The 26,803-nt window shown below is 42.2% G+C and overlaps 1 protein-coding gene across 3 annotated transcripts in view; it reads right to left on the bottom strand.

The window, feature by feature from the left end:
* Nucleotides 1–26,803, bottom strand: part of thoc2 (THO complex 2) — an 87,099-nt gene that overhangs the window by 39,868 nt on the left and 20,428 nt on the right. For all 3 annotated transcript variants that reach the window (XM_072664320.1, XM_072664319.1, XM_072664321.1), the window contains exons 9-20: nucleotides 25,586–25,678; nucleotides 25,234–25,389; nucleotides 19,501–19,673; nucleotides 19,155–19,350; nucleotides 18,007–18,045; nucleotides 16,093–16,223; nucleotides 15,554–15,655; nucleotides 7,118–7,202; nucleotides 3,825–3,918; nucleotides 3,269–3,349; nucleotides 1,077–1,173; nucleotides 195–312 (exon numbers count right to left, since the gene is read on the bottom strand). In XM_072664320.1, coding sequence (XP_072520421.1) covers nucleotides 195–312; nucleotides 1,077–1,173; nucleotides 3,269–3,349; nucleotides 3,825–3,918; nucleotides 7,118–7,202; nucleotides 15,554–15,655; nucleotides 16,093–16,223; nucleotides 18,007–18,045; nucleotides 19,155–19,350; nucleotides 19,501–19,673; nucleotides 25,234–25,389; nucleotides 25,586–25,678 — 1,365 coding nt within the window. The remainder of the gene's footprint in view (nucleotides 1–194; nucleotides 313–1,076; nucleotides 1,174–3,268; nucleotides 3,350–3,824; nucleotides 3,919–7,117; nucleotides 7,203–15,553; nucleotides 15,656–16,092; nucleotides 16,224–18,006; nucleotides 18,046–19,154; nucleotides 19,351–19,500; nucleotides 19,674–25,233; nucleotides 25,390–25,585; nucleotides 25,679–26,803) is intronic.

The following is a 26,803-nucleotide window of genomic DNA, read 5'->3' as shown; positions in this document are numbered from 1 at the left end:
TATGCCTGAATATATGCTTGTATCATGAACATGATTGGTGGGATTTTATGTTGTAGAATTAAAATAAATAAAATACTTTTACAAAAAATACACACACTATATGTCTTTGAAAATTGCAACAGAGCAATGACACCAGTTTCATAGAACGACTCCAATATTTTCACTCTGAAACTCAATTTTCAGGCTGGCTGTACCTCTGCTTTGAGCTGCTCTCCTCCAGTCATGGCCTCCAGCTGTTCCACGGTCATTTCATCAGTGATCTCGATCCCGGCCATCTTCTGCACCACCTCCTTCAGGATCAACAGGTCAAAGCTGAGGAAAGGGGAATAGATGCAGTGGTTTTTAAACTGCAGAAAAGACTATTCATCATAACAGCACCCCCCCCACACACACACACAGGTCCTTCCCCCAAATGCTATCTGCCAGGGCTGAGGGATGAAGAACTGAAGGTTTTCAGGTTAAAATGGCAGGTGTTCTATGATGTCTCCTACTACTCAGCACGCCCAGAGTACAGAGCACAACAGAGGAAAATGACTCTGGAGCTGGTTCAGCGCTGCTCTGTCACTGCTGAGTCAGGTCAATCACAGGCAGGCTTGCAATAGTTTCAAAGGCACTCAGAAGATGGAAGGGTTTTAAGACACAGAGTTAAATGCCAACAGGACTGACAGCAAGGACACACGCATGCAAACACTCGCACATCCTATTCTACTGTACTCTGATTTGAGCAGCCATGTTATCAGGGAAGTAGATGTAGGGCTTCTTTCAGAAGAGCTTTTCAAAAGCAAGTCACAGCTCAGCATTAACAGGCACATCGAGGCCCTTCCCTTGTACAATCGGCCCTTTGAGAATGAGGATCGGGCTGACGAGGCAGCTGGCTGCACCCAGAGCACAAACACAATGCTGACTTGGAGAGGGAGAGGGAGAAGGAGAGAGACTCACCCATAAGTAACGGACACACAGACACATTCCCACACATGATTACGTGAATAAGTGCGTACACACACACACACACACACACACACACACACACACACACACACACACACACACACACACACACACACACACACACACACCTTTTTCCTGCCTTCAGCTGGTTGGTCACATACTGTAGCAGGCCAGCCAACTCAATGGGGTACTTCCTAAAAACTGCTCCACATAGGCTGGCGAGACCTATAGGGAAAGTTGAAGAAAGTCAAACATATCAACATAATCCATGGATGTAAAAGTTTGAGCACCCCTGTTCAAAATTTGTTACTGGATTTAAGCCAATTAAACAGCTCTTGGTACCTAGAAGGCATAAAGTTGATGAAACATCTCTCATATTTTAAGCAAAATTACTTTTTCTATCTTTTACAGTTTCAAACTAACAAGAAAGCAAAACCCGAGGCCAAAGCAAAAGCTTAGGCACCCCGCATTGTCGGAACTTAGTAACACCCCCTTTGGCAAGTATCACAGCTTGTAAACGCATTCTGCAGCCAGCTAAGCCAGCAAAGTCTTTCAATTCTTGTTTGAGGGATTTTCGTCCATTCTTCCTTGCGAAAGCCTTCTAGTTCTGCGAGATTCTTGGGCCGTCTGCTCTTTTTTCAGTCAATCCACAAATTTCCAATGTTGTTTAGGTCAGGGGCTGTGAGGGCCATGGGAAAACCTTCAGCCAGCACCTTGTGCTGTGATTTTAAGGTGCATTTAGGATCATCCTGCTGTACAAGCTACAAGCCATCCTCTTGATCTGCAGCTTCTTTTATATACAAGAGGTGATGTTTGCTTGCAGAATTTGCTGGTATTTAATTAAATCCATTTTTCCCCACAACCAGTGAAATGCTCCCCATGCTACTGGCTGCAACACAAGCACAGAGTATGGTCGATCCTAGAGGCTGTGAACGGCTGGAAAGTTTTGTTTTTTTGTTCCCCCCCCCCCTTACAACTTCCATGAAAGTCATATTTGTGCAGGTGTCACTGCACAGTGGAACAGTGCACCACCACTTTAGAGTCTGCTAAATCTTCCTGAAGGTCTTTGGCTGTCAAACAAAGGTTTGTATTTTCTGTTCTACTGATCACACGAGCAGTTCTCTTAAAGTTTATCAGGCCTTTCAGACCTCCAACATTCCTGTTAACTGCTCTCTCTTAATTGTATCACAAACGGAGGAAATTGCTAGCAGAAATTCATAGCATTCAATTATTAAAGCTGTGAAAAAAATTAAAGCTAATTAAGGCCCAAGACCTTGGTAAAAGTTATGGGAGCTCAAATCTCTTGGGGCGCCCAAAGGTTTTGCATGGTGCTCCTTTACTTTTCTCACAAAAATTGCACCATACAGAAATAATGCACTAATCTTGCTAAAAAAATGTTAAGATGAATGCATCTTCTTTAACTTTTATGGCTTTTTAAAATCAGTACATCTCACTACTCTTAACTACACCTTTGCAGATCATTGTGCTTTAGGTGTCTTCCATGGTCATTCAAGCTTTTTGGGATTGAAAAACTAACCAGTCCCTTTCTTCTTTTTGTATTTATTTATTTTTAAATCAACTTTTAATTGTTGATTTGCCTTCGAAAGTTTCTCCTCTCCTTCCAATAGACTAGTTTTGTTTTCTCAGCATAATGATAGCCTCCTTTGCTTGACTCCACACCTCTTTGGAGATTATTTAGAGAGTTCCCTTGAACAGCTTCCAAGTATGGTCTTAGCACACGAAATCTAACTCAAATCTTAATCAAGACATAATAACGTAGGAACAGGTCACACCTGGCCATAAAACTGCTAATCAATCCACTGTCCACTTACTTTTGAGCCTGTGAAAATGGAGGGACTGTGCAAAACAAAATGGCTGCAATTCCTAAACTGTACTATTGCTGTTTAACCCCTTAAATTAAAGCTGAAAGGCACTTCAAATCACATCTTGGTTTTAGGTTCAGAAGTACAGCTGTGTCCAGAGCAAAACTACAAAAACTTTTATTGCACAAATTTGACTGCAAAACAGGCCTGACCGCATAAAAAGCAAAGCATTACCCCCTCCACCCCCCACCCCAAAAAAGGCCAAGCCCTAATGATGAATACATTTGTGTTAAAATTAATAATGACAATCCTGAGTGCACTGGAAAGTGCCTTGACAAGCAGCAAGGTCAGATATTTCAAAACGACATTTGAAAGTCTATTAACTGTGATGTTGGTTAGATCAATTTGATCAAGCTTAGGAGAATGTCCAGGGGGCTTTTAGGAAAAGAGGAAAGTGAAAGAAGAAGAAGAAGAAAAAAAAAGTTTCAGAAACTCACTCTGAAGCCAAGATGAAATAGTAGTGTCGTCATGCTTCATCTTCTCTTTCTCCGGGTTAGCCAGAGCTTCGATAATACAATCTAGCAGCAGGATCAAGGGCTACAACAGGCACAGGCTTCTTATCTTTCTATACGACATCAGAATTAAACAGCAAACGCTAGTCGAGCAGCCATTTATGCATATTAAAAAACAACACCACACAACCATCAAAGTGCAAGCAAGGGTCAGAAGCAGAGCTTTAGCAAGTTGAACAAAACCCCTTCAGGTTCTCTTTTTGTTTGGTTTTGTGGTTAAGTTCTCTCCTTAGTAGTGCAGAAACATCATTTGGGGCTAACATTCAAGGCAAGCAAATGCAAACTATTAAACACTACTGAGAAGGGAGACAAATAACAGGGTTGGAGTTTTGAGGGGATCAGCAAGTTCCTCAGAGAGCACTCATTACACTGGGGGTGGACGTGGGTGGGGATGTAGGGAAGAAGGCTGAGCAGGATTATTATTCTGCATGGAGGTGGGCGGCGGGTGTAATTATTAGTGGGCGAGAGGCAAAAAGGATACAAGCCAGCACATCGTAGTTGAGAGAGGTGAGGTATTTCAGAGAGTCCACCACAGGGGTGATGAGGTTGTCATACCACTGGATCTGCGAGAGGATCTGAACAAACACAAGTGAAACACATGACACGTCAGGTTGCTTAGAGAGGATGACAGACTTTTACTAGGCATTTAAATTATCCTCTAGAGGCGTTCTGCATAGTTGGGCCAGGGGTGGTCAATCCAGATTCTGGAGATCTACCTACAAACTTTAAAAGTTTCTTGGAGGGATGCCATAGAAGAACCACTTTTGGGTCCATAAAAAGGTTTGTATGAGAGATACTATGTTAATGTGAAGACCCTTTATATCAACAGAAGGCTCTTTAGACCACTGAAAGTGTCTTCACACTCCCATGTTATTTTTTTGCCAATTATTTTTAGGAGCACAGGTATTACTAATATGGATTTTTCTGATTATTAATGTTCTTCAATACCAGCATAAAGTAGCTTAGATTAGAGCTAAAGAGCTTAGTAGGCTGGTATATCACCAGTATTGGGTCCCCTGAGTTAGATTGCCTTTGTATGGAACATATCCTACAGTAAAAATGACACTTAATTACATTTAAGATTACAATTATGAAACACCTATAATTTAATGTAAATAATTTCTACATAATCTCAATTTTATTTTAGCACTTTTTGCTAGAGTCATCTACAACTGCAGGTGAATCAAACACTGGGAATACAGAAGAGGTGGCCGACATGACCAACAAAATAATCCCTACTTTAGAAATGCTAATACACTGCCAATAGAGTCAAACACTCATTTCTACTACTATCCCAAGGCGCTTTTTTGAGGTATCAGGATCTCCAGAACTGAACTGTGGAGTGGTGGAACTGCAGTCTCTGGAATGATGGAGCGCCACCAAACATCCAACATCAGCACCAAAACTCAATAATGCTACTGTAGCTGAATCCAATCAAATCCAAACAGTAAACTAGCAAGACGCTTTGCCTGAAGAGCTTCCTGAAGTGGTAGTCGCTGCAGCAAAGGTGGGATAAATTCACCTGAAATAAAGATATTAATAGGTAAATGTCAGATGATTCAGTGTCTGCAAACCAATGGCATTTACTCTATGTCCGCTCCCAATCATGTACCTCTAATCATTTAGTAGCAACCAGGAATCGGTAATGCTCTGAAAGGATCCCTGACAAAACAGTGCAGTGACTAATTTCTCCATAAAGCCACTCTGATTCTAACCGCATCTTATGGTTTCTAAGCGCACTGAACGTCAGAACTCAATGACATCTATAATTACGGTCTTCAGAGGAAGGGTGTTAGCGGGTGATGAGGGTGCTGCCTGCACTGCCTTTAATACGCTACAGAAGAAGCAGCCGAAAGGGGTCTGTTCTGCATGACTGCAGGCTTTGGTCGTCTCTGGAGTGGCAAGGTTTTCTTCAGAGTGGATCTTGCCTTTTTGTCTCACCCACAAGTTTTTCTGGAATTCTCTCTGAAATGCTAACGAGCTCCAGGCTCTCGGCGCTCTGAAGCACCCTGTTCTGCCTCCTTCTGCTCTGGACATATGCTGCACGAGCCGAGACATCAGAGCTTCTTTCACACAGTGCTGTGCAGCTCGTGTAAGACCCTAGCGGTGGGCGTGGTTAATCAAATATATCGGTTAGGGCCGGCACAATTACTAGATTACAAACATCCATTTACATGGCATGATGTACTTTGTCTTACTGGTCCCTCTTACAGTTAGAAAGATCTTTGTGGACAACATTTATAAGACAAAGACAACCATATTGACAATTTGTGACGGACACAAAACGGTGGGCAGCCATTGCTGTGGTGCCTGGGGAGCAGAGAGGGTGAAGGGCATTGCCCAAGAGCCCAACAGTGGCAGCTTGCCGAGCTCGGGTATCGAACCCACAAATCATAGCCCGGAGCACTAACCGCTGAGCCACCACTGCCCACTTCTTTTGGCAAGGGTGGGATTTATGTTTAAATGCATCTTTTTTGTTTTTTTATGAACAAACTGTTTGGCAGGTGGTTGCAATGGTGTTGCTACATGGCTGGTAGTTGGGTGCTATAATGTTGCTAGGTGGTTGGCATGGTATCTTGGGTGTCAGCTAAATAACTGCTGGTGTTACTAGTGGCATGCTGTTTAGGGGCAGTGGCTCTGTGTGAGAGTGTGAGAGGAGTTAATAGCCAAAACTAAAGGTTGTTGCATTGCTTTTTTTTTTTTTTTTTTTTTTTTTTTTAAATAAATTAAACCTGAAGAAAAAAAAAGGAAAGAAAAGTCTAAACCAAATAATAGTTACTTTACAATGGTGGCTCAGCGGTTAGAGCACCGGGATATCGATAACAGGGTTGTGGGTTCGATTCCCGGGCTCGGCAAGCTGCCACTGTTGGGTCCTTGAGCAAGGCCCTTTACCCTCTCTGCTCCCCGGGCGCTGGAGTTGGCTGCCCACCGCTCTGGGTGTGTGTGTGTACTCACTGCCCCTAACACATGTGTGTGTGTGAGTGTGTGTTCACTACCAGATGGGTTAAATGCGGAGGACACATTTCGCTGTACAGTCCACACTGTACAGTGACAAATACGTGCACCTTACCTATATGCAAACATAATCAATCAAAGAATACAAAACAAAAAACAGCTCATTTAAGTGTAGAAAACGTCCCTTTAAATGTTTAAAGCTAATCGTTCTGGTTGAAACACATAAGAGCGTGCTGCTGCTGACCATTAATAAAAGAAAACAGTCTATTAGAAGTCCAAAACACAGCTTATTTAGTTGCTAGTGGCGCTAGAGATTACAACGGCCTGAAGGATGTTAGAGAAGTCCTTCTCAGAAATTTCATGACAAACAATCCATCAGCAATATTACAAAATTACTTTGACTTCCATTGAAAGTTAAGAAGCTTTGTCCTTCTCCTTTGTAAAGTTGCGATTTTGGATATTAGGAGGTTTCTACATGACAAGCTAAAATGCTCATCCCTGGAAGTCAATGAACAGACCTCTTAGGCCTGGCTCTACCCGCGTATGCACTTCTTCCCGTTCCCGGTGCACCTGCAGTAAATCTGGACGCATGTGAGCCTGACGGACCCAGCTAACTAATCGAGTCGGTCCGAGGGAGCTAAATTTAGATTTGTGTCCACTATTTCGGCGTTAGGCCGGGCCACAGGGTTTATAAATGCACTTTTTAATCTCGGGAGCAATGAAAATTGATGGAACGTTACAGATAATAAAGGGGCCCAGTAAAAGCCCGTCATTAGTCTAGCCGACCATTATGGCCGTCACGAGTGATAAAACACTCACATAATCAAAGAGAATGGTGGGGTTACTGTGGCTCAGCTTGCCAATCTGCCTCCCTGAGGGCTTCACGTTCTCCTTGGTCAGCCGCCTGCAGAATAAGAAACAAAGAAAGAAGAACAAGAAAGAGAAAGTTAGAGAAAGAAGTTTATTTACGTTACGTTCATGTCATGTACCCAAATCACAGGGTAAATCATAATTCTGCCTCAAAAACAGCATTTTGATGAAGTGACTGGAATCAGAAGTAAATTGCAGGAGGCCATCAATGCTAGCAGGACGACGACAGCTCTAATGAGCGTGGCGCTGCGACAGAGGACGGCTGTGGCCACATCTGATGAGCCGCTACTGCCCACTGCAGCACACCTCCGCGCTGATTCATCACTGCACGCACATGTTTAAGCTCGGCGGGTGGAAGGAGACAGCTCCTCGCAGTTCATAGCGATAGACGTTAATTGAGGACTGAGAGTGCGTTCCCCTTAATGCCGGCAGGCTTGCTGTGGTTGGAGTGTCATCAGTTTTAATGAGGGAACCCTGAGCTCTGTAAGAGATGCGAGAAGAGAGAGAGAGAGAGAGAGAGACGAGAGAGAGAGAGAGAGAGAGAGAGACGCGAGACGCGAGGAGAGAGAGAGAGAGAGAGAGAGACGCGAGGAGAGAGAGAGAGAGAGAGACGCGAGGAGAGAGAGAGAGAGAGAGACGCGAGGAGAGAGAGAGAGAGAGAGAGAGAGAGACGCGAGGAGAGAGAGACACACGCGAGGAGAGAGACAGAGAGAGAGAGAGACGCAAGGAGAGAGAGAGAGAGAGAGACGCAAGGAGAGAGAGAGAGAGAGAGACGCAAGGAGAGAGAGAGAGAGAGAGAGAGAGAGACGCAAGGAGAGAGAGAGAGAGAGAGAGAGAGAGAGACGCAAGGAGAGAGAGAGAGAGAGAGAGAGAGAGACGCAAGGAGAGAGAGAGAGAGAGAGAGAGAGACGCAAGGAGAGAGAGAGAGAGAGAGAGAGACGCAAGAGAGAGAGAGAGAGAGAGAGAGAGAGAGAGAGAGAGAGAGAGAGAGACGCAAGGAGAGAGAGAGAGAGAGAGACGCAAGGAGAGAGAGAGAGAGACGCGAGGAGAGAGAGAGAGAGAGAGAGAGAGAGAGACCAAAAGTAAGAGCGGGAGACCGAAAATAAGAATGCGCAAACCGAAGACAGAGACAGCTGGACAGTGCAGGAGGGCAAGACAAACGCAGAGAGCAAGAGATAGAAGCACAGAAAGTGAGGGAGAGCAAGCAAGGGACAAACGGAGTCTGAGACAAAGTTTCTGTCTCAGAGCAAGAGACTGAGTGAGTGAGCAAAAGAGCGTGATCTGGAATGCAATAAAAGAGAGAGTTAAAAGCAAGACAGCAATATGAAACAGACAGACTTGAGCTCAACCACACACCCCCACACACACACAAATGCTGTTCATGAGTGTTCTTTAAACCACGCTGGGGAACCTAATTGGTTTGCTTAACCTTCAGAGCACAATGAGCAAGCTGTAATGACGCCTCCTGCTTCATGGCCAGCAATAAAGCAGACGACCAATAATGCTGCTCCATTCTGAACAGGCAGGAAGATGAACAGTCCTTCTGAACACACACACACACACACACACACACACACACACACACACACACACACACACACACACACACACACACACCAATATGAGTTTTAAGACATATGGTCCACGTCCGCAGACCAAATAAGAGTCTTGGCTGGACAAAGCCAAAACCTTAAAGAGGAGAGAGCGCATTAGGATGCAGCGGCCATACACAGAGATCCCTCATGAAAATCTAATAGGAAATTTTCCAAGGTTGCTTGTGTGTGTATGTGTGTGTGTGTGTGTGTGGAAGTGTGTGAGAGTGCGTGTTCCATGCCTCTCAGTAATCCTAAAGAATCAAGAGCAGTCCTTCATTTCTGCTTCAGTGCTCAGAGAGATCCTCTGCGGTACCATTGCAGTATCCCGCACTCAATCACCTGCATTCTCTCTCACTCACCCCCACACACCCACTCTCATCCGATCCCTCTCCCCTTACTTGTTGCTTACTAATGCAAGTCTAGTACTCTGATGGCATGATTGATGTACCTGCTTGCCTTGTGTGAGCTACCTAAACATCAGTGAAAGACAACTACCAGTAACCTCCAAAAATATAATGCTGCAAGACGCAGGATATTAATGATGAAAAAGCTTTGTTTTTTTTTCCCTGCTTCCATCAACCAATCCCTAGCAATTCACTGAACACAGTTTCTCCTCTACACAGCTTGCGGAATGCTGCAGGTCATCCAGGCCTTGACTGCCTGAAGTTCTCCAGTAAGACAAGAAAGATCACTCCATGACGAGGCTAAAGCATTCCAGCAGAGTAAAGCGTCCGCTGGTATGAGAAATTAGGCTTGGAAAAAAAAGAATTGTGAATTATTGTAGTTCTTACGTAGTTATCAGCTTTTAGATTCAGCTTGAGGTTGTTTTATGTATTTGCTAACTAACAAAAGACAATACAGATGAATACCTTCATTGAACTTTCCCGCTTTGTCAAAATTTTAAATCAATGATGTGCAAAGCAAAGTAGCAGCAGTAAAATAAGTGGTTTCCCATAATTTCCCAGATAATCAAAAATAGATAAAATAAAAAAATAAATACATACATAATGTATGAAGCGCTTGTATGAATGTATGAAGTGCTTGTCTCTCTCGCGCTCAGTTTTGTTTTCTTTCAGTCCATTTCTCACAAAAACATCATCCTCCGTCATTCCAAAGTCACCCAGTCTGCGTCCACATGAGACTCCTCGGCCTCACACTAACAGAACTCTGCTCTCCACGCACACAAGACAGCGGCAAAACTGTTTAACCAAACGATTAAGCGAATAACAGACGAGGTTAAGCAATTAGGCCTGCAGATATTAGGTAGGGTATTGGAAGCCCCACTTAACACTTCTCTGAACACACACAAAGCTGAGCGGCGCCATTGAGGAACCACCTCTGATTCCACGAATCATGCGTTTAAAGCAGATGAGTGTGAAAAACCTTTTAAAGGTTCAAACAACAACTTGATACAAAGGTTCTTTACTAATTGTAGGTTCTCACATACACGCTCATCTCTGTTACAAACATGGTTCTTTATAAACAAAAGCCCTACGGCATTTGTTTCCCCTACGGCATTACGCAAACTCAGAACCCTATGTAGCAGCTATGTTTTTAAGGGTAGTGCAATATGCACCCAGTCCAGAGACCGAGTCGCAAGTTGCCTCCAGTAACACCTCTACGCACTCTGCAGGGACAGGCTTATCGCTGTAACATATCGATCACCACAGACTCAGCTGATAAGATTCCTAAAAGCCCTAATTATGTGGACCCAGCACATGCTGACACTGTTGCTTCGGAGGGGAAAACGGTGGGGGGGGGGGGGGGGGGGGTAGAAAACCAATAATGTGGGAAGGGGAGGGGAAACAGGGGAGAAAAAAAAAAAAAAAAAAAGAAATTAGTGGCGGATTAGCCGCTATGGGATAAATGCAGGGACGGGTCTTAAACAGAGAAATGCATGCGGAATGACTTAAACCCTTCTCAAGGTGCACGAACAATTAAATTCCAATTAAATATTCCATTACAAGAACACAAAGAAAAGGAGGGGGATGCTGAAGAAATCTGAATGCATTAAAGGAGATTAAAACCCCAAGACACCCAACTCAACCTTGCTTCAGTGGACTGTTAACGACCAGTGTGAATTCAGAAGCAAAACCACAGTTAAGGCTACTGGATGCAATGGAGCACTGATGGGTATGCTAACAGTGTGAGAAAGATTAATTATTGCTATATATAATTATCTAATATTTAATAAAAATAAATCAATAAATACTAATAATCCAACTGGGGTAAAACGCTCCCCAAAGGTCAAATAATCCTCCACTATAAAGAAAAAAAAATGTGATCGATAAATCAGTTGTTTATATAAAGTCGCCCAACATGTTGATGCAATACACCGTGCATTTATGAAAATTTGGATCAGGATAGCCGCAATGCTAACAGCCAGGCACAGAAGGGTTAACGCACTTAGAGCCGTTGTGCTCGCCTGTGTTTAGCAGCTGCTTTCTCTGGGCTACAACAGCCGTTCATGCTCTCATGAGACAGATGTGGATGCTCTAGTGCGACATCTAGTGGTAGAAAGGATCTTGTACTGGAGTAAAGAAATCCTCTGGCGAATCTGGGATTCATTTCTACAGTTTTACAGAATGCAGGTTTTAAAATACAAGTTGTAGTCTCTGTATTTTCCAATGTTTCTTGTTTAAAAACAAACGTCTTAAAAGGATATTTCAGTAGATTTATGCCTTAAAGACCCCATTTCTTTGCAATAAACTGTGACAAAAGACAACAAATAGAAAACTCCAACAAGGCGGCTACAAACGACTTCCAATTCTATCGTAGCTAGACAGCGAAATAACTTTTTCCACTGCTATTTGAATAACCAGTGCCTCTTATCCTATGTCTGGGGTCGCTTCTAGCCTCGAAGGTTAAACTTGTTTAATTTGCACTTAAAAAAAAAGAAAAAAAAAAAGAAAAAAAAATAGCCTCTCAAAACTAAACGCATTAAACTCCATTATTCCACACTCTTAAGAATAAAGGCCATAGAAGAACCACTTTTGGTTAAATAAAGAACCAAGGTTGTAACAGAAACATGTGAAGGTCAAGTCAAGTCAAGTCAAGTCAAGTGGGTTTATTGTCATTTCAACTACATACAGAGTACACAGTGAAACGAAACAACATTCCTCCCGGACCATGGTGCAACATAGACAGTGCATACAAGACACAAGTGCAACACAAACAAACAAGTGCGGACAGACAACACAGTACAGACAGAAAGTGAAGGTGAAGGCTCTGGTAGTCTGAAGCATCTAGGGGAGACTGGTGGTGGGAGCAAAGAAACCAGTCTTTACAGGTCCTCACAAGCGACCCGTTTTCTGTTGGTTTTCAAGAAGCTCACTGCGGTATAGAACAAGCTTCTACCTACTGGCTCTTTAGAGGAGGAAACGTATTAGCGGGGTCCTATTAGGGGACATGAAAGTTCGTTGACTAAACACCCAAGAGACCAGAGGAAACTGTAATAACGCTTCTCACTCTGCGCTTTGGAATTCGTATTGAATCGGCTTAAAAGTCAACAGATTCGTTCAGATTACAGTAAACGCTCATTAAGAACATTAAGAAATTCTAAAATGCATTATTTAACAGCACATCTTTAAAAACATTAAAAATAAAAATAAATAATAAAAATGCTTCAACCCCTTCAGGCGAATACTTGACTACTCAAGGTCTGCATTCTCAGGGGAGTGCCTTGAAATCCTGTAGTACCCATTATAATGCCATGTTCATTTTCAGTGTTGTGGGCGATTAACCAGTCCAGTGCACGTGGGAGAAGGAAACACATGCATGTACACTGTGTGCAGAATTATTAGGCAAATGAGTATTTTGATCACATCATCCTTTTTATACATGTTGTTCTACTCCAGGCTCTATAGGCTTGAAAGCCAACTACCAATCAAGTAAATCAGGTGATGTGCATCTCTGTAATGAGAAGGGGAGTGGTCTAATAATGCTTAATTATCAGGCAACTTCCTTTCCTTTGGCAAAATGGATCAGAAGAGAGATTTTACGGACTCTGAAAAGTCAAAAATTGTGAGATGTCTTGCAGAGGGATGCAGCAATCTTGAAAGCGTGATCACCGAACAATCAAGCGTTTCATGGCAAATAGCCAACAGGGTCGCAAGAAACGTGTTGAAAAAAAAAAAAGACGCAAAATAACTGCCCATGAATTGAGGGAAAATCAAGCGTGAAGCTGCCAAGATGCCATTTGCCACCAGTTTTGCCATATTTCAGAGCTGCAATGTTACTGGAGTATCAAAAAGCACAAGGTGTGTAAATCTCAGGGACATGGCCAAGGTAAGGAAGACTGAAAAACGACCACCTTTGAACAAGAAACATAAGATAAAACGTCAAGACTGGGCCAAGAAATATCTTAAGGTTTTATGGACTGATGAAATGCGAGTGACTCTTGATGGGCCAGATGGATGGGCCCGAGGCTGGATCAGTAAAGGGCAGAGCTCTCCACTCCGACTCAGACGCCAGCAAGGTGGAGGTGGGGTACTGGTATGGGCTGGTATCATCAAAGATGAACTTGTGGGACCTTTTCGGGTTGAGGATGGAGTGAAGCTCAACTCCCAGACCTACTGCCAGTTTCTGGAAGACACCTTCTTCAAGCAGTGGTACAGAAAGAAGTCGGTATCGTTCAATAAAAACATGATTTTCATGCAGGACAATGCTCCATCACATGCATCCAATACTCCACAGCGTGGCTGGCCAGTAAGGGTCTAAAAGAAGAAAAAATAATGACATGGCCCCCTTGTTCACCTGATCTGAACCCCACAGAGAACCTGTGGTCCCTCATGAAATGTGAGATCTACAGGGAGGAAAAACAAAATACCTCTCTGAACAGTGTCTGGGAGGCTGTGGTGTCTGCTGCACGTGATGTTGATCGTAAACAGATCAAGCAACTGACAGAATCTATGGATGGAAGGCTTTTGAGTGTCATCGTAAAGAAAGGTGGCTATATTGGTCACTGATTTGTTTTTGTTTTTGAATGTCAAATGTTTATTTCTAAATTTTGTGTTATATTGGTTTACCTGGTGAAAATAAACAAGTGAGATGGGTATAATTATAACCGTATAATATAAATATACGGAATATAAACCGTAAAATAAAGTAATGCATATTTCACTATATCAAACACCAGCTACTTTACCTACGTTATCATGCTTGCTTGATTTGCACACTAAATCAAGCTGACCATCAGCACTCTCAAATGCAAGGGCCTATCACCAACACCCTTGGAAACTTGATGCAGCAGCAGCGGCGGCCGCAGCACGATAAGCCGCCAAAACCCTAGACAGACCCAAAACACAGCTCAAGCTCTTTGGGCCATTTTGACAGCCTGGCCTAACCCTGACTCGGCGCTTTCTTCACTCTCCCCCTAAATCTGTTCTGACACTCCCCCACGGCCAATGCCCTAACCTCTGCTTCCCTTTACCTCAATCACCTGAATGCACATCTCTCCATCTCCCACCGTCCAATTACCCGAGCAAATATCATCATTTATTCAAGCCACTTGAAAAGGCAGAAAGGCTCCTGATGCAGCAATTCTACAAGGCTTCTAGTTCATTAAAACAGCTCATCAACTATGCACAGGAGACAGGCATAAGGCCACACTCGCGCACACACACACACACAAAGAGCAAGGTAAACACTTTAAGAAAGTGCTGCATTAAGGTGATATTCAGAATCACCTTCAAATTTAGGTGAAGCTGAGAAACAACAGCAAAAAAAAAAAAATGCTAAATAGGTCTGGATTTTTGGAAAGGTCTGCCCAGAATCTTCCATTAGGTGTGTAGCTGGAGTTCAAGATGGTGATTGGTACAGAGCTTTGGCTTTGAGTCATCTACATCGTTAGGGGTGTACGAAAATTGTGTGATGTTTTGCAACACCAAATTGACCCTCAAAAACACACATTTTTAATCAGTAGTTTGAAGATGGGTGGCAGACAGTGGTTCATTCTGTGATGTGCTTAAACCCTGACCACTATATATCAGCATATAGACTATATATTCAGATCCTACTGTTTTGATGGGATAACCTTTTCTTGTACTCTTCTCTCTTTTTATGCATATGATTTTTTTTACACTTTACATTTGGGAAAGAAAAAGGTGCCTCTCAATATACCGGAATATTAATGCTACAAATGGAACAGTCTAACCAGACAGCGTTAGTTTTTAACAGTAAAATGTTTAAGCGAAGCTTCGTCTTCCACCATTTTTGTGCTGATTTTTCCTTAGTGTTTCTGCATAGTATGTGCACAGAGAGCTGAAGGTGACCGAGGGCTGGAATCTCGGTCACCCACTACATAATTTGCGTCTTCCAAACCACTCCGAGCGTAGGCTGCATTTCTGTGTTGTATATGAAGGGTCCTCCCATTTGGAACAGCCTTCTACGACATAGCGGCAAAGAAATGCAGACTGCCGTAGCTGCAGCTGTAGGGGCTTCTATATTGTGACTACAGTCACAATATGGAAGCCATGTTTCTTCCCTAGTTAAGATGATAATGAGCAGGTCAGCCATCCGCTGCCTATGAGGGGCTAACTTGCATACATGGACTACAGGCGTAACCATGTTTTAACTGTTTTAGGATGGGGATACACTACGTGGTGGAAAGACTAATTGCACAGAGGGATGTGATGAACCAGCAGAATGGAATGATTCAAAGCTGAACACTCAAAACCCATAAGTGGGACGTTCCTAAACAGGGACCGGCCACAGCAAATCCCACTGGTGGGACCGCACCACTGAAAGGGTTATGGCCGTGTGTAGAGCACACAACTGCAACTTAACTTACTTCATAATGTACTTGGCTCTGTCCACAGTCTGGGCCTTGACCTTCACCAGTAAGGGGTGGTTGCTATAAGTCTCATTTTTCCACTGCCCGTAGAGTCGATACCTGAGGACCAACAGAACAGGGATGCATTAGTAAGGAGACGAGAAGAGCTTCGCAACATACGGGCGTGTCTGACACACCAGACACACCCCCCACACACCCCCACACGGCTGATTGGTTTACATCGCAATGTAAAAAATTAACAATTTGTACCTCCTTGAAGGGAGATGGGGGGTGATGGCAACTAAAATGTAATCATGTCTACATGTGCATTTGCTTTGGTTAGAAATATAAGCAACAAAAGCTTTTGGGTTTTTTAGATATTAAATTCAGACAGTATCGTTTTGGACAGAGTAATGAGCTGAGCTGACCGTTGCTCTCTTTGCAAGCCATTTGAGTTTTACCAAAGTCCATGTCAAAAGGGCACTACATTCCAGCTTATCTAGCTAATCCATAGAGCACACATGATAAAGGTCAAGCACCAACTGTGTTGGCAGTACCTGTACTGGTAGGGGAAGAGCTTGAAGAAGCCCCAGAGCTCCTCAGACATGCAGGCATTGCACTCCATGAGCGTGAGGGACGGAAGCAGCACCTGGTCGGCAATACTGAGAAAACAGCTGAGCAGGGAGTCCTAAAAAGAAGAAAAAAAGGGGGGAGGCTATAAACCAGTGGTTCCATGTATGCAGCTTAATTTACATCAACTTGTTTTGCCTATATGCTCTATGGCTCTCCGGCTTTTTATTCAGACTACTAAGTTTTCATTTAGAGATTAGTTTATGAAGGCAATTTCAGCCAGAACTGGAATCACGGTCTAATGGAGCATGTATCGTTTTCACAAATAACCTTTATGGAGTGCAGATTTTGCTGATAATCAACATAGGCACTGCAGCATAAACGTTTCCAGCTTCAGTGGAAGCACAAGAAAGGAATAAGCGTTCAAACATGTTTCAACACTGAAGAGATCTTCCATAATTAAGCACTACCACAAGGGAAGACAAACAAGGTAGGGCAAAAAGATCTCAGAAATGTTGAAGTAGTAAATAGCCTTGCCCATATTACGAACTCCAAAGGGCCACATTCACAAAACTGTCTGAAGAAAGTACTTTAGGAGGCACTCAAGTGGACTTTCAGTTGTCTCATTTTATTTTATTATGGTATGCATATATTATTTGCGCAAATAAACATTTCATCCTAAAACTGCAATGTTTTAATAATTTCTCTTCCTTTGTTTCAATTTTTCCTTATACTGAAGTTGAAAACTGCAGTATGGCAACACCGTGCCCTCTGTAATGCCAAAGGCATGTGTTTGATGTATAAAAGTGTATTAATTCATTCACAGAAATGTATTAAGTCATTTAGAGAGAGATTTCTTATTCTATGCCAATCAGTCATTAACATCACAAATGCCCTGAGGTAAACCTAAATTAACCCACTTTCACACTAATCCTAAAAAAACAACAACTTAATGGCGGGGGATTGATAGTGAACCTTGTAAAGTGTAAAGCACAAGAAGGTGAAACGTTAATTGCATTAAATTACTACTCATTATAATATTTAGCATATTCTGCAGATGTATTGCATTGTGTGTATTTGAATATCTTGGATATCACTTTACTTGGTTGCCCCATTATAGATGCCTTGTTGATGCTCACCTCAGCTTAAGTGATTCTGTATTGGATATGACCATGCACATAACCTTAGCCTTAACCCTACCCTTATAGGGATAGGTTTAGAGTAAAAGTTTAGGTTTTAGAGGTTGATTAAAGGGTAAAGTTAGGGTTTTGGTTACATGCAGGGTTACATTCAGACAAGCTTTTCTATTTAACCTAATGTTCAGGTGCATTTAATACATATTCAGTTGAAACGTTAATTGAATGTCAGGTGAACATCTACAATGCATCTGTAATGGACCATTCAGGTAAGAGGAGACCTTCTCTTCTAAAATAAATAAATAAATAACATTTCTAAACTTGGTCTGCCTTGAAAATGTTATCAAATACTGACATATCAAAGCACTCAAATCTAAAATGAAAACTGCAAAATCGTAGCAACACTAATACAGTGCCCTCCAGAATGCGAAAGGCATATCTATGGCTTTGTTTATCCAGTCCCGCATTTCAGTCAGACACACTTAGCTTAGACACAATTCCAAATATGGGCATGCCACAGACTACAGAAGGATGCAGAACTTCGGGGGTCTATTGTCTGATCACAGCACGTTAACATGATGCACAGCAAGAGGGACCCTGTAGGCGGCTTCGTTTCAAAAGATCACTTTTACCCCCTACTCAAATCACTGTGATGCATAAATGATGCTTTCCTCCAACTTCTGTTCGATTCACTCAGATGGGCTGTGCTGCCCTTGAAACTCCGCTGCATGCTTCATAACTTTCTTTTACTCTTCCATGACTCACCATTTTGTCCTTGGTGTCCTGCTTGCTTTCGCTTTGGTACTACCAGGCGGAGAGGCACAGGGTCCGAGGGAAAAAAGAAGGAGAGAGAGAGCGCGAGATGCAGATCAATACTGGCTCACAGTACTACAGCCTAGTGAGACTACAGTTAGGAGTGCACACAACCTGCTACATTAGAACAGGGCTAATCATACGGAGTTCAGCTGATTTCATCACTGTAATGCCGATGCTTTTGCCAGACTTCTAAATCCGAGACCAGCCTTGCAGAGTCTTTCATGAACAAGGTTAGGATTTGGACAGGCAAACTAAACAGAAAAGGCTTTGTTTCATGGCTTCCTTTGGGTCTCTTCAGCTAAGGGAGGTAGATTTATGGAGCGAGAGGCCTCGGCACATAACTCCTGTTCTACCTTTCGTTTGCGCGATAAGAATATGCTAAACAAGAACAGCCATGTACGCACGCGACACTGTAAACAATTAATGGAGCCATTAGTGCGTCAGAGCACTGCGATTAGTACGAGTGCACAGGGACAACAAGGGGGAACGCAGATAAACAGACTTGGCTGTCATAACACGAGCTCTGGCAATAAATGAATAAAGGTGCGAATACCAAAAACAAATTAACCCCTCATTAAACACCACTGCATGCTGTTACATACTAATGCAGGTAAATAAAGAATTACCAACTTAAGTATCAGTGATAATGGTAGCACTGATATTACTAGATTAGAAAATACTAAATAAATAACTGAAGCGAGCGGTCAGCAGTAGCAGCATTTCAATGAAACCTGTGTGCTATTGTTGCTATACAGTGGCATTAAAAAAAAAACATTGGACACGGCTGGTCAAAAACAACAAATGACCTGATCTCTAAAATGCTTAAAAGTTCTAGATAACATTTCTGTAAGACTTTGACCATCATTAATCTTGTGTCATGGTGCATGCCATCAGCAGCAAAAAAAAAAAAAAAAAAAAAAAAAGAGTGCACTATAGTTGTGGGCTAATGAAACTTCATCCCCACATCACCCCCGGAGCTGGGGTGCTTTCCTCCTGGCTGCCTAGTGATGCTGCATCAGCTTCATCTGTGCGCATCGGTGGCTTTCCATGACCGAGGCTGCTTTCTTTTTCTGTAATCTTTCATGCTGCTGCCTCACCTCTTTCATGAAGTTCTTGCCCAGACGCACTATCTTGGCGAAAAGGATGGGGTCATGGGAGAGGTGTGGGCCCAGATAGCCCAGCATGGTGAAGACCTCTTTGAAGAGGTCCTCGAAAGTCTCCACTGGAGTAGGAGCTTGCTTGCTGCGCAGAGGCTTTAAGAGACAACCTTTGGCACCCTTCGGGACCCCAGCCCTGCAGGACAACAGTTTAATTTAGAACATTTTTTTTTATTCATAATGACAATATTTGCATTCCGAATTGTTTAGTAATACTGGAATATTTATTACTTAATTAAAAACTAGCTACAATATTCTGCATGAGCATGGATGTGTGAGTTTGTACCTGCGGTAGAGAGGCTCCACGATGAGGTGCAGCAGTTGGCACAGTGCTATGGCAATGGCCTTGTGGGAGGTGGCATAGTAGGCTGGCATCTGCTCCATGATGTTCTGAGCATGCTGCCAGTCGCCTATCCTCAGCAGCGCCTCCAGCAGGCCCAGCTTCTGGTTATCGGGAGGCTGGGAAAAGGGGAAACGAAGGAAACCAGAGGTGAGGGGAGGAGAGATACACCTTCACATATGGCAGACTGGGCTACAGCAGAGTGGTGAGCATATGGAGGGGCTAATCATTTATTTAATCATTAGATGCTTTTCCAGTCATTATTTACACTGGCTAAAACGGATCAGGAGACCGAGAGCTTCTCTTGGCACAGGCAAAAAGAGGTCAAATCAGGTCCTGCTTGCACTGTGACATTTATTGTGCTTATAATACTTTTTATAATTGGTTACAAGTAAGAAACAATGTTTACAAGAAGTTACAGGAAGCTAAAAAATATCAGGTATGAGCATGGGGGAAACAAAAAAAAAAATGATCACAAATGTGGATCAAGGCCAAAAAACATAATTAGGAGACTTGGGAGAACTCCCAGTGAGTTGAAAATATTGTGCCAGCTACTGTGAGCCAATACATTACTGTCATCACACAAAATCTCCAAAATGGCAGCTCTACATGTAAAAAAAAACAAAAAAAAAACAACAAAAAAAAAACATGCTGAATCTTTTAATGAAAGTCAACGTACTACCAAATGTATCATAAAGGCAAAAGTGATGATACAATGGCTGGGTCCGATATGGCGCCCTATTTATGCTTTACAGCACTGACGAGCATGTCTGAGTGTCCAAACAACAAAGTGGAATTTGATTTTGGGGCACTATAATCTACCACAACGCACTGGTCATTTAAAGGAAACATCACAGCTCACATTATCATCTAACTGTGGACGAAAATGCATAGAGTGTCTCTGTAAAATCAGATGAACTAAAAATGAATAGGGGCTGACAACTTCTGCTAATTTAAGCAAATGATTGTTATGAGCCACTGAACGCTGAGAACCTCATTTTGACATGTAGTTTCCAATTCGGTCACACCTGCACATGTAAACAATGTTTTAAAAACAAATTTAAAAATGAAAATAAATTAATTAATAAATATTACTCCCAAGTGTACCTTTGTGGCAATTCTGAGGTGAAACTGGTAGCCCCACTCAGTCACAAAATACATTAAAATTAAACAGCCTATTAGGTATTCAGTTTTATACCAAACTTAATATTTAAACAGCGTTCAGTCATATTAAACTCTAAAATAAATTCAAAGCTATGTACTATCCTCAAAACACATCCTCAAAAAAGGATGTACAATACCGAAATGTCCAACCACTAAATATTTTCATTCATACACTGCTTCAGAAGTAGCTTGATATGAGGACTGCAGCAGTTGTAGCCCTATTGCGTGTGACGCAGGTGTGCGGTGGGTCTGAATGTAGTTTTTGAATCAACCTTTCTTGACAATCCTCAAGGCTGTCGTCATCCCTGTTGCTCATGCACCCTTTTCTACCACACTTTCCCCTATTTTCCAAATAACGTTCCATTAATATGCTTTGACACAGCACTCTAAAGAGCCAGCTTTTCATAAAGGGCCTTCTGTAGCTTTCCCTCCTTGTGGAGGCTGCCAAAGACAGTCTGGACAACTGTCAAGTCTGAAGTTTAGCCCATGATTGTGGTTGCGCCTGCTGAACTAGACAGAGATACACAGAGTAAATTACTATTCAAGCAGTAGACATACTAACTCTAAATACAGTATTCTAATATATTGAGATAGTGGATCTCTGCTCTTTGATATTCCAGTTTCTGACAACTCTAGCTGAAATTTAGGAGGGAAAACTTGGGCAAAATTAGACCCCTCGTTAGATTTTCCACGCCTCCTCCGACACGCACGCTGCCAGCCATCCCCTTTTTTTTACGTCACTGGGCAACCAATGTGCTCAGAGGAAAGTCCCAAGCAGATGCCAGTGTCTGCTACCACTGTACTGGAGTGATTTGGGGAGGAAGCATTATTTACCCACCCTGGAGTGAGCCGGGCCAATCGTGCTTCCCGGCTGCCGATGGCTACAAAATGGCAGCATGACCAGAAGTCAAACTCATTCGTTCATAATGACAGCACCTTATCCCACTTGACCACTCAAGACCTGGCAGGAACAATTAGACTAAACTCGGCAAGGAAACTTGTGTGTGTGTGTGTGGGGGGGGGGGGGGTTGCGAACAGGGCCTAGCACCCGCCAATGTTCATACATAAAACACATACACACGCACCCTCATACAGTAGTATGCTTACTTGGGCACGAGGGGATCGGAGCTAAATAAACTCGATCGAAGCCATTATTCTTCCATTCCTGTGAGGCTAAAGGCCAATCTATTCTAAACACACTACACAGCCCCACAGGCCCAGGGACAAGAGTGGAAACGGCCTCGACCCACCGCAGAACACCAATTAGCTTCAACAAAGAGCAAGCGCAACTTCACTGCAGACATTGATTACACGACCCGGGCCTGTTCCCTCACTGCTTATTAAACATAATGCTCATGCTACAGACTGTACAGACCCCGCAGGCACGCCAAGACCATGCGTGTGGTTGTTAATGCTTGTATAAGCACGCATCAGCCTCCGCTCTCTGCTGGGCGACGAGGCGCTGTACCGCACCGATGGGACCGTTTGTGACGCACTGATTTGAATGGTAAATTCAAGTACAGGAATGTGACGAGCACAGGCCAGCAGAAACTTCAGAACTAACGGCACAGAGAGCAAAGCAGTTCATTCTGGGAGTCAGGGTTAACTAAAAATTTGTGATGGTGAAGCAATGATGGAGAAGCAGGAACGTCCCTCAGGAGGTTTGGTGGGTCTGTTAACAGTCACGCCTCTCGTTCAGACACTCACGCTCTTCATTAATGCCATTAAACACACTGATGCATGTTGCTATCGTTTCTCCATTTGACACACCAATAGGAACAACCTCAGACACATGGTTGAACAGTCACACTGAAACCTTGTATCTCCAAAATGGCAGCTTTATATTCCCAAGCCATTTTGGAGCGTTTTTATTGGTAGTTTGTAAACGTCACATCACCACATTGTGGCACGAACTGTAAATGGGGGCAGGAAATGATTTTGCTTAAAATAAATAAATAAAAACCTTGACACTCAAAATGTCTTTTTGTTGTTCGCAAATGTTCAATCTCTTCAATCTAAGAGAGAAACTACAAGTTGTTGAGGGAAAATGCAAGAAAATGACTGTAAAAATGAAAACAATCAACAAACATAGCTTGAAAACCTTTGTCTGCAGCTGGGATAGCCCGCAGTTCAGAAATCGGAACACGCTTGTGTGGGCAATGTTTTTGTAGCTAACTAACAGTTTCCTACTTTTGTTGGTGTTTGTAACTAGGGCTGTCGCGATAACCGCACTCTCACAACATCACGCTATTAACAAGCGACGCGCAGGGACTGGCACGCAATGGCCACACTGCGGTGTTCATGTTTCCTCCGTTTTGTGAGATGGAGACAACAGCAGGATGCTAATATACAAGGACTGGCGGTAAAATCACACGTCACCATGTTGAGCCACCTTAAATCACCTCAGGGTTCATTCTTTTACCGCGAAAGCACAGCATCTGTAACCTCTATAACCTTTAGAGGTGTGAAGAAAACCATAGCGTTCATATAGAGAGGTACCACCATGGTGATTTTTGTTGCTAGGGTAATCTGCAGGGTGGTAAAAGAAAAGCCACTTACCCTGACCAAAACCAAATGACTAACAAAAACGTTGTATGCCTCCGTACATTTGTCCGCTTTCATCCAGTTCCTACGGATGTCTACGCAATAGATACATAAAAGCAGGCCTTCAAGCAAGTCTTTTAATTCATTTGAAAAATCAGTCCTCTTCATAACCAAGGACAAGCCCAACATATGACGTGATTTCCCGTTTATGCCTTTCTCATATGCAGTCATCTTAACTGGCACAGTACTAACTTGCCTCCATCTCATCCACTGCACTTTTTATTTCCCATCTACTGGCACTCATCGAAACCTCATAGAGACTGCAAACAACCTATTGGTCTATTCATCAAGAAATCTGGAACGAAAGGTTTAAAAAAGGTTCCCTAGCTGCTGGGCATTACAAAAAAAAGAAATCAATCAATATATATTGCTAATGAAACTATACTGAAAACCTTCAACTTGACTGATAATTAGTTGCAAAAGGTGTACATGTGCCACATTTTTCTTAAGAGAGTCTCAGATTCATAATTTTATATATATAAACCACTGCAAAACAGGCACATGCAGCATTTCTCGTAGATTATTTATTTATTTATTTACTTACTTTTAAAAGACCATGTGGTGCATTAGTAGCATAATGCTAAAATACTCAGTAAAACACACAGGAAGTCTATATTAAGCTGACCGCTATTAAAGCAGCACTGTGTGAGAATCAGCATTTCTTGTTTCAGGGCTGCTCAAACAGTCATGAAGTGAAATTTATGTTTTAACCCACTCAAACAAATACATGCTCTACACAGACACGCTAAAAGATACAGAGGAGTAAAGGAAGCATGTGCCATTTAGGTAAAGTAAAATTATAGAATTTCACATGACAACGACTTGGGTTACACTGCATTATGCAGTTCTCACAAAAGTTATTCTGCCTAGTAACAAAGACATGGTGTCTGTATTGTAAGGTAATATAAGTTTCTGTAAGCTGACCGCTACACCAAAGTGCTAGATTTATAGTTAATACACATGGCAGACTTTCAGTGAGTTTCAGCGCATCTTTACTTTTGAAAACAAGCTGAGAACATACCACCTAAAAACTGAACACCAGGATGCAAACAGCAGTTACACAGCAAGTCTTTCTCACGCTAAAGTTTGAGTTCACATAGGCAGCCTTTAAACTGCATTTTACAGGGATTCTTGCTTTAAAATCGCACTGAAAGTCCCATTAAACATTCTGCTTTGCCAATTACGCTGCGTAATTTCACAGGAATTGTACCAAGTCCTGCGCAAGAAAATTGCCACATCTGTTTTACTGCGATTCCAACTCACTTCCCACATTCACACTTAACGCCTTCCTGTTAAATTGCTGTTAAATCCTCTTAACATAAGGTTCTATTATCAATTAAGCATCAATATATAACATTAGGCACATTGTCGGGTACTTACTGCTGACGCATCAAAAAAAGCATTGGATCACCAACAAATTGAACTTAAGTTTAAAATATCCTAAATGCACTGCATCGGTGCATGTGGCACCCGGCTCATTTTACTGTAGGGGTAATGCTGATGTGGGTGTGGCGATGTGACTGCCTATTGGAGAAAACGCTGATTTATACTTCTGCAATCAGCATATTTTTGTCACAGCGTTTGAAGAAATACAGCACTATAAACAGTCACATATGTGCAAGTGTGCAGGCAGACATCTAGGCACACAATGCCTGTGAATGTTCGCATACAGGCGAGGTATAAGGCATGAATCTGGCTTTAGATACAAGTCGAGTGGGAGGAGGGGTTTATCTTATACAGTACTCATGATCAAATGACTGGGCAAAAATATGCATTAAAAGGTCATGCCTCCACTGTCACTTGTGTAAATGGAGACAAAATATTCATTTCACTAAGCGATATAATGCAATTCCTATTGTTGACATACTGTATCTGCCTATAAAGCAGAGATGGTTTGAATTAAATGAGCACCTTTTCACTCTTTTCCTCCTCCTTCTCTTTGTCCTTCTCCTTGTCGTCACTCTTCTCTGACGGCACCACCACCATAGTGAGCTTGCGGGCAATCTGCTTGGCCTCCAGGATCTCCCTCTTGTGTTCCTCCACAATGGTAGAGTCTAAGGGAAGCAGCTGAATGTGCAGCAATAGAAGAGTCAGCTAATCATCAATACACATCAAACCATCTGAAACCACTGAACCCTTCTGCAAAATGATGTCCAAAAGCTACATAATGCGATTACTGGCATCAGAAGACTGACATTAGTTTGCAACCTCTGCAGGGGTACCACCCACCCCTACTCACAAGTCACAGTGAAAAGTCACTCACATGCACATAAAGGTCCTCCAAAGCAATTAGATTGTGCTGGAGGAGGGCTGCAGCGACGTGGTACAAAGACGATGGTGTCTCTCCATTAGGTTCCTGAGGGGAAATCAAATAAAAATGTTAATGTTAATAAAATAAATAATATAAATTAATATAAATAATATAATATAATATAATATATAATATAAAATAAAATAAATAAATAAAAAACACACCACATTACACATTCACACTTTCACTTCTTAACTGCAAAATAATTATTTAATATTCTAATTACAGCATAAAAACATACTTTATTTTAAAACCTAATTACTACTTGTATACCATTGCATAAATTAAATGAATTATTTCTGCCTGTTACTTGCACTGAATAGAAAAAATAAAATAAAACACACACACACACACACGTATATATATATATATATATATATATATATATATATATATATATATATATATATATATATATATATATATATATATGACACACACAAAACATTGGTCGTAATGCCATCTCAGCTCCAAACAGCAAACAAACTAGCACATTCATTTACTCTAGAAACTAACAAGCGAGAAAATGCCAGCTGCCTAGCAGTCTATTGCCGCTGGAAACTATTTTAGCTGCTAATGTGTTTCAAAAAGTGTGTGCGGCTTTTTTAGATGTTCCTCTAAAACTTCAGACACTGAAGTTTGTAGTAAGAATTCAAAAAAGGTTTTCTTCTGACAATTCTTTCTTGAAGGTCATACTTGAGCAGGTGTCGATGTACAGTAGAACAGTGCACAGTGCAATCTAGATCAACGGATCCTCTGTCGCACCGCAACACAAAATGCCCCCCATCGCCTACTACACTGATCTATTCCCAGCAACAGAAGTTTTGACCAGGGATATACATGTAACATCTGACAAACACACTCAGCATAGACTTTGACTAAATAAGTCTGTCATCTTTGATGGATGTTTATCTGGATTTATGCAGCTCACAAGTGTCCAAGTCAGCAGTATGTCAAGACATCCTTCAATAAAACAAGTAATGCTACTACTTCAGATGAAGAAATGGTCATTAAAAAAAAAGCACAAAAACTGACAAACAGGAAGCATGACTCGATAAAGCAGATTGAAATGACAGATGTTATTCAGTCACATTCTGCAGTCAAAGCACTGCGACTGGTGTCAAACTCCAAAATGAAATAAAATGTTTCTGTATAAAAGGTTCCAACATA

The sequence above is a fragment of the Salminus brasiliensis genome, chromosome 19 (genome assembly GCF_030463535.1).
Source record: "Salminus brasiliensis chromosome 19, fSalBra1.hap2, whole genome shotgun sequence".
In the NCBI taxonomy this organism is placed as follows: domain Eukaryota; kingdom Metazoa; phylum Chordata; class Actinopteri; order Characiformes; family Bryconidae; genus Salminus; species Salminus brasiliensis.
Note: the sequence above shows the minus strand (reverse complement) of the source record. Positions and strands in the feature narration are given on the sequence as shown.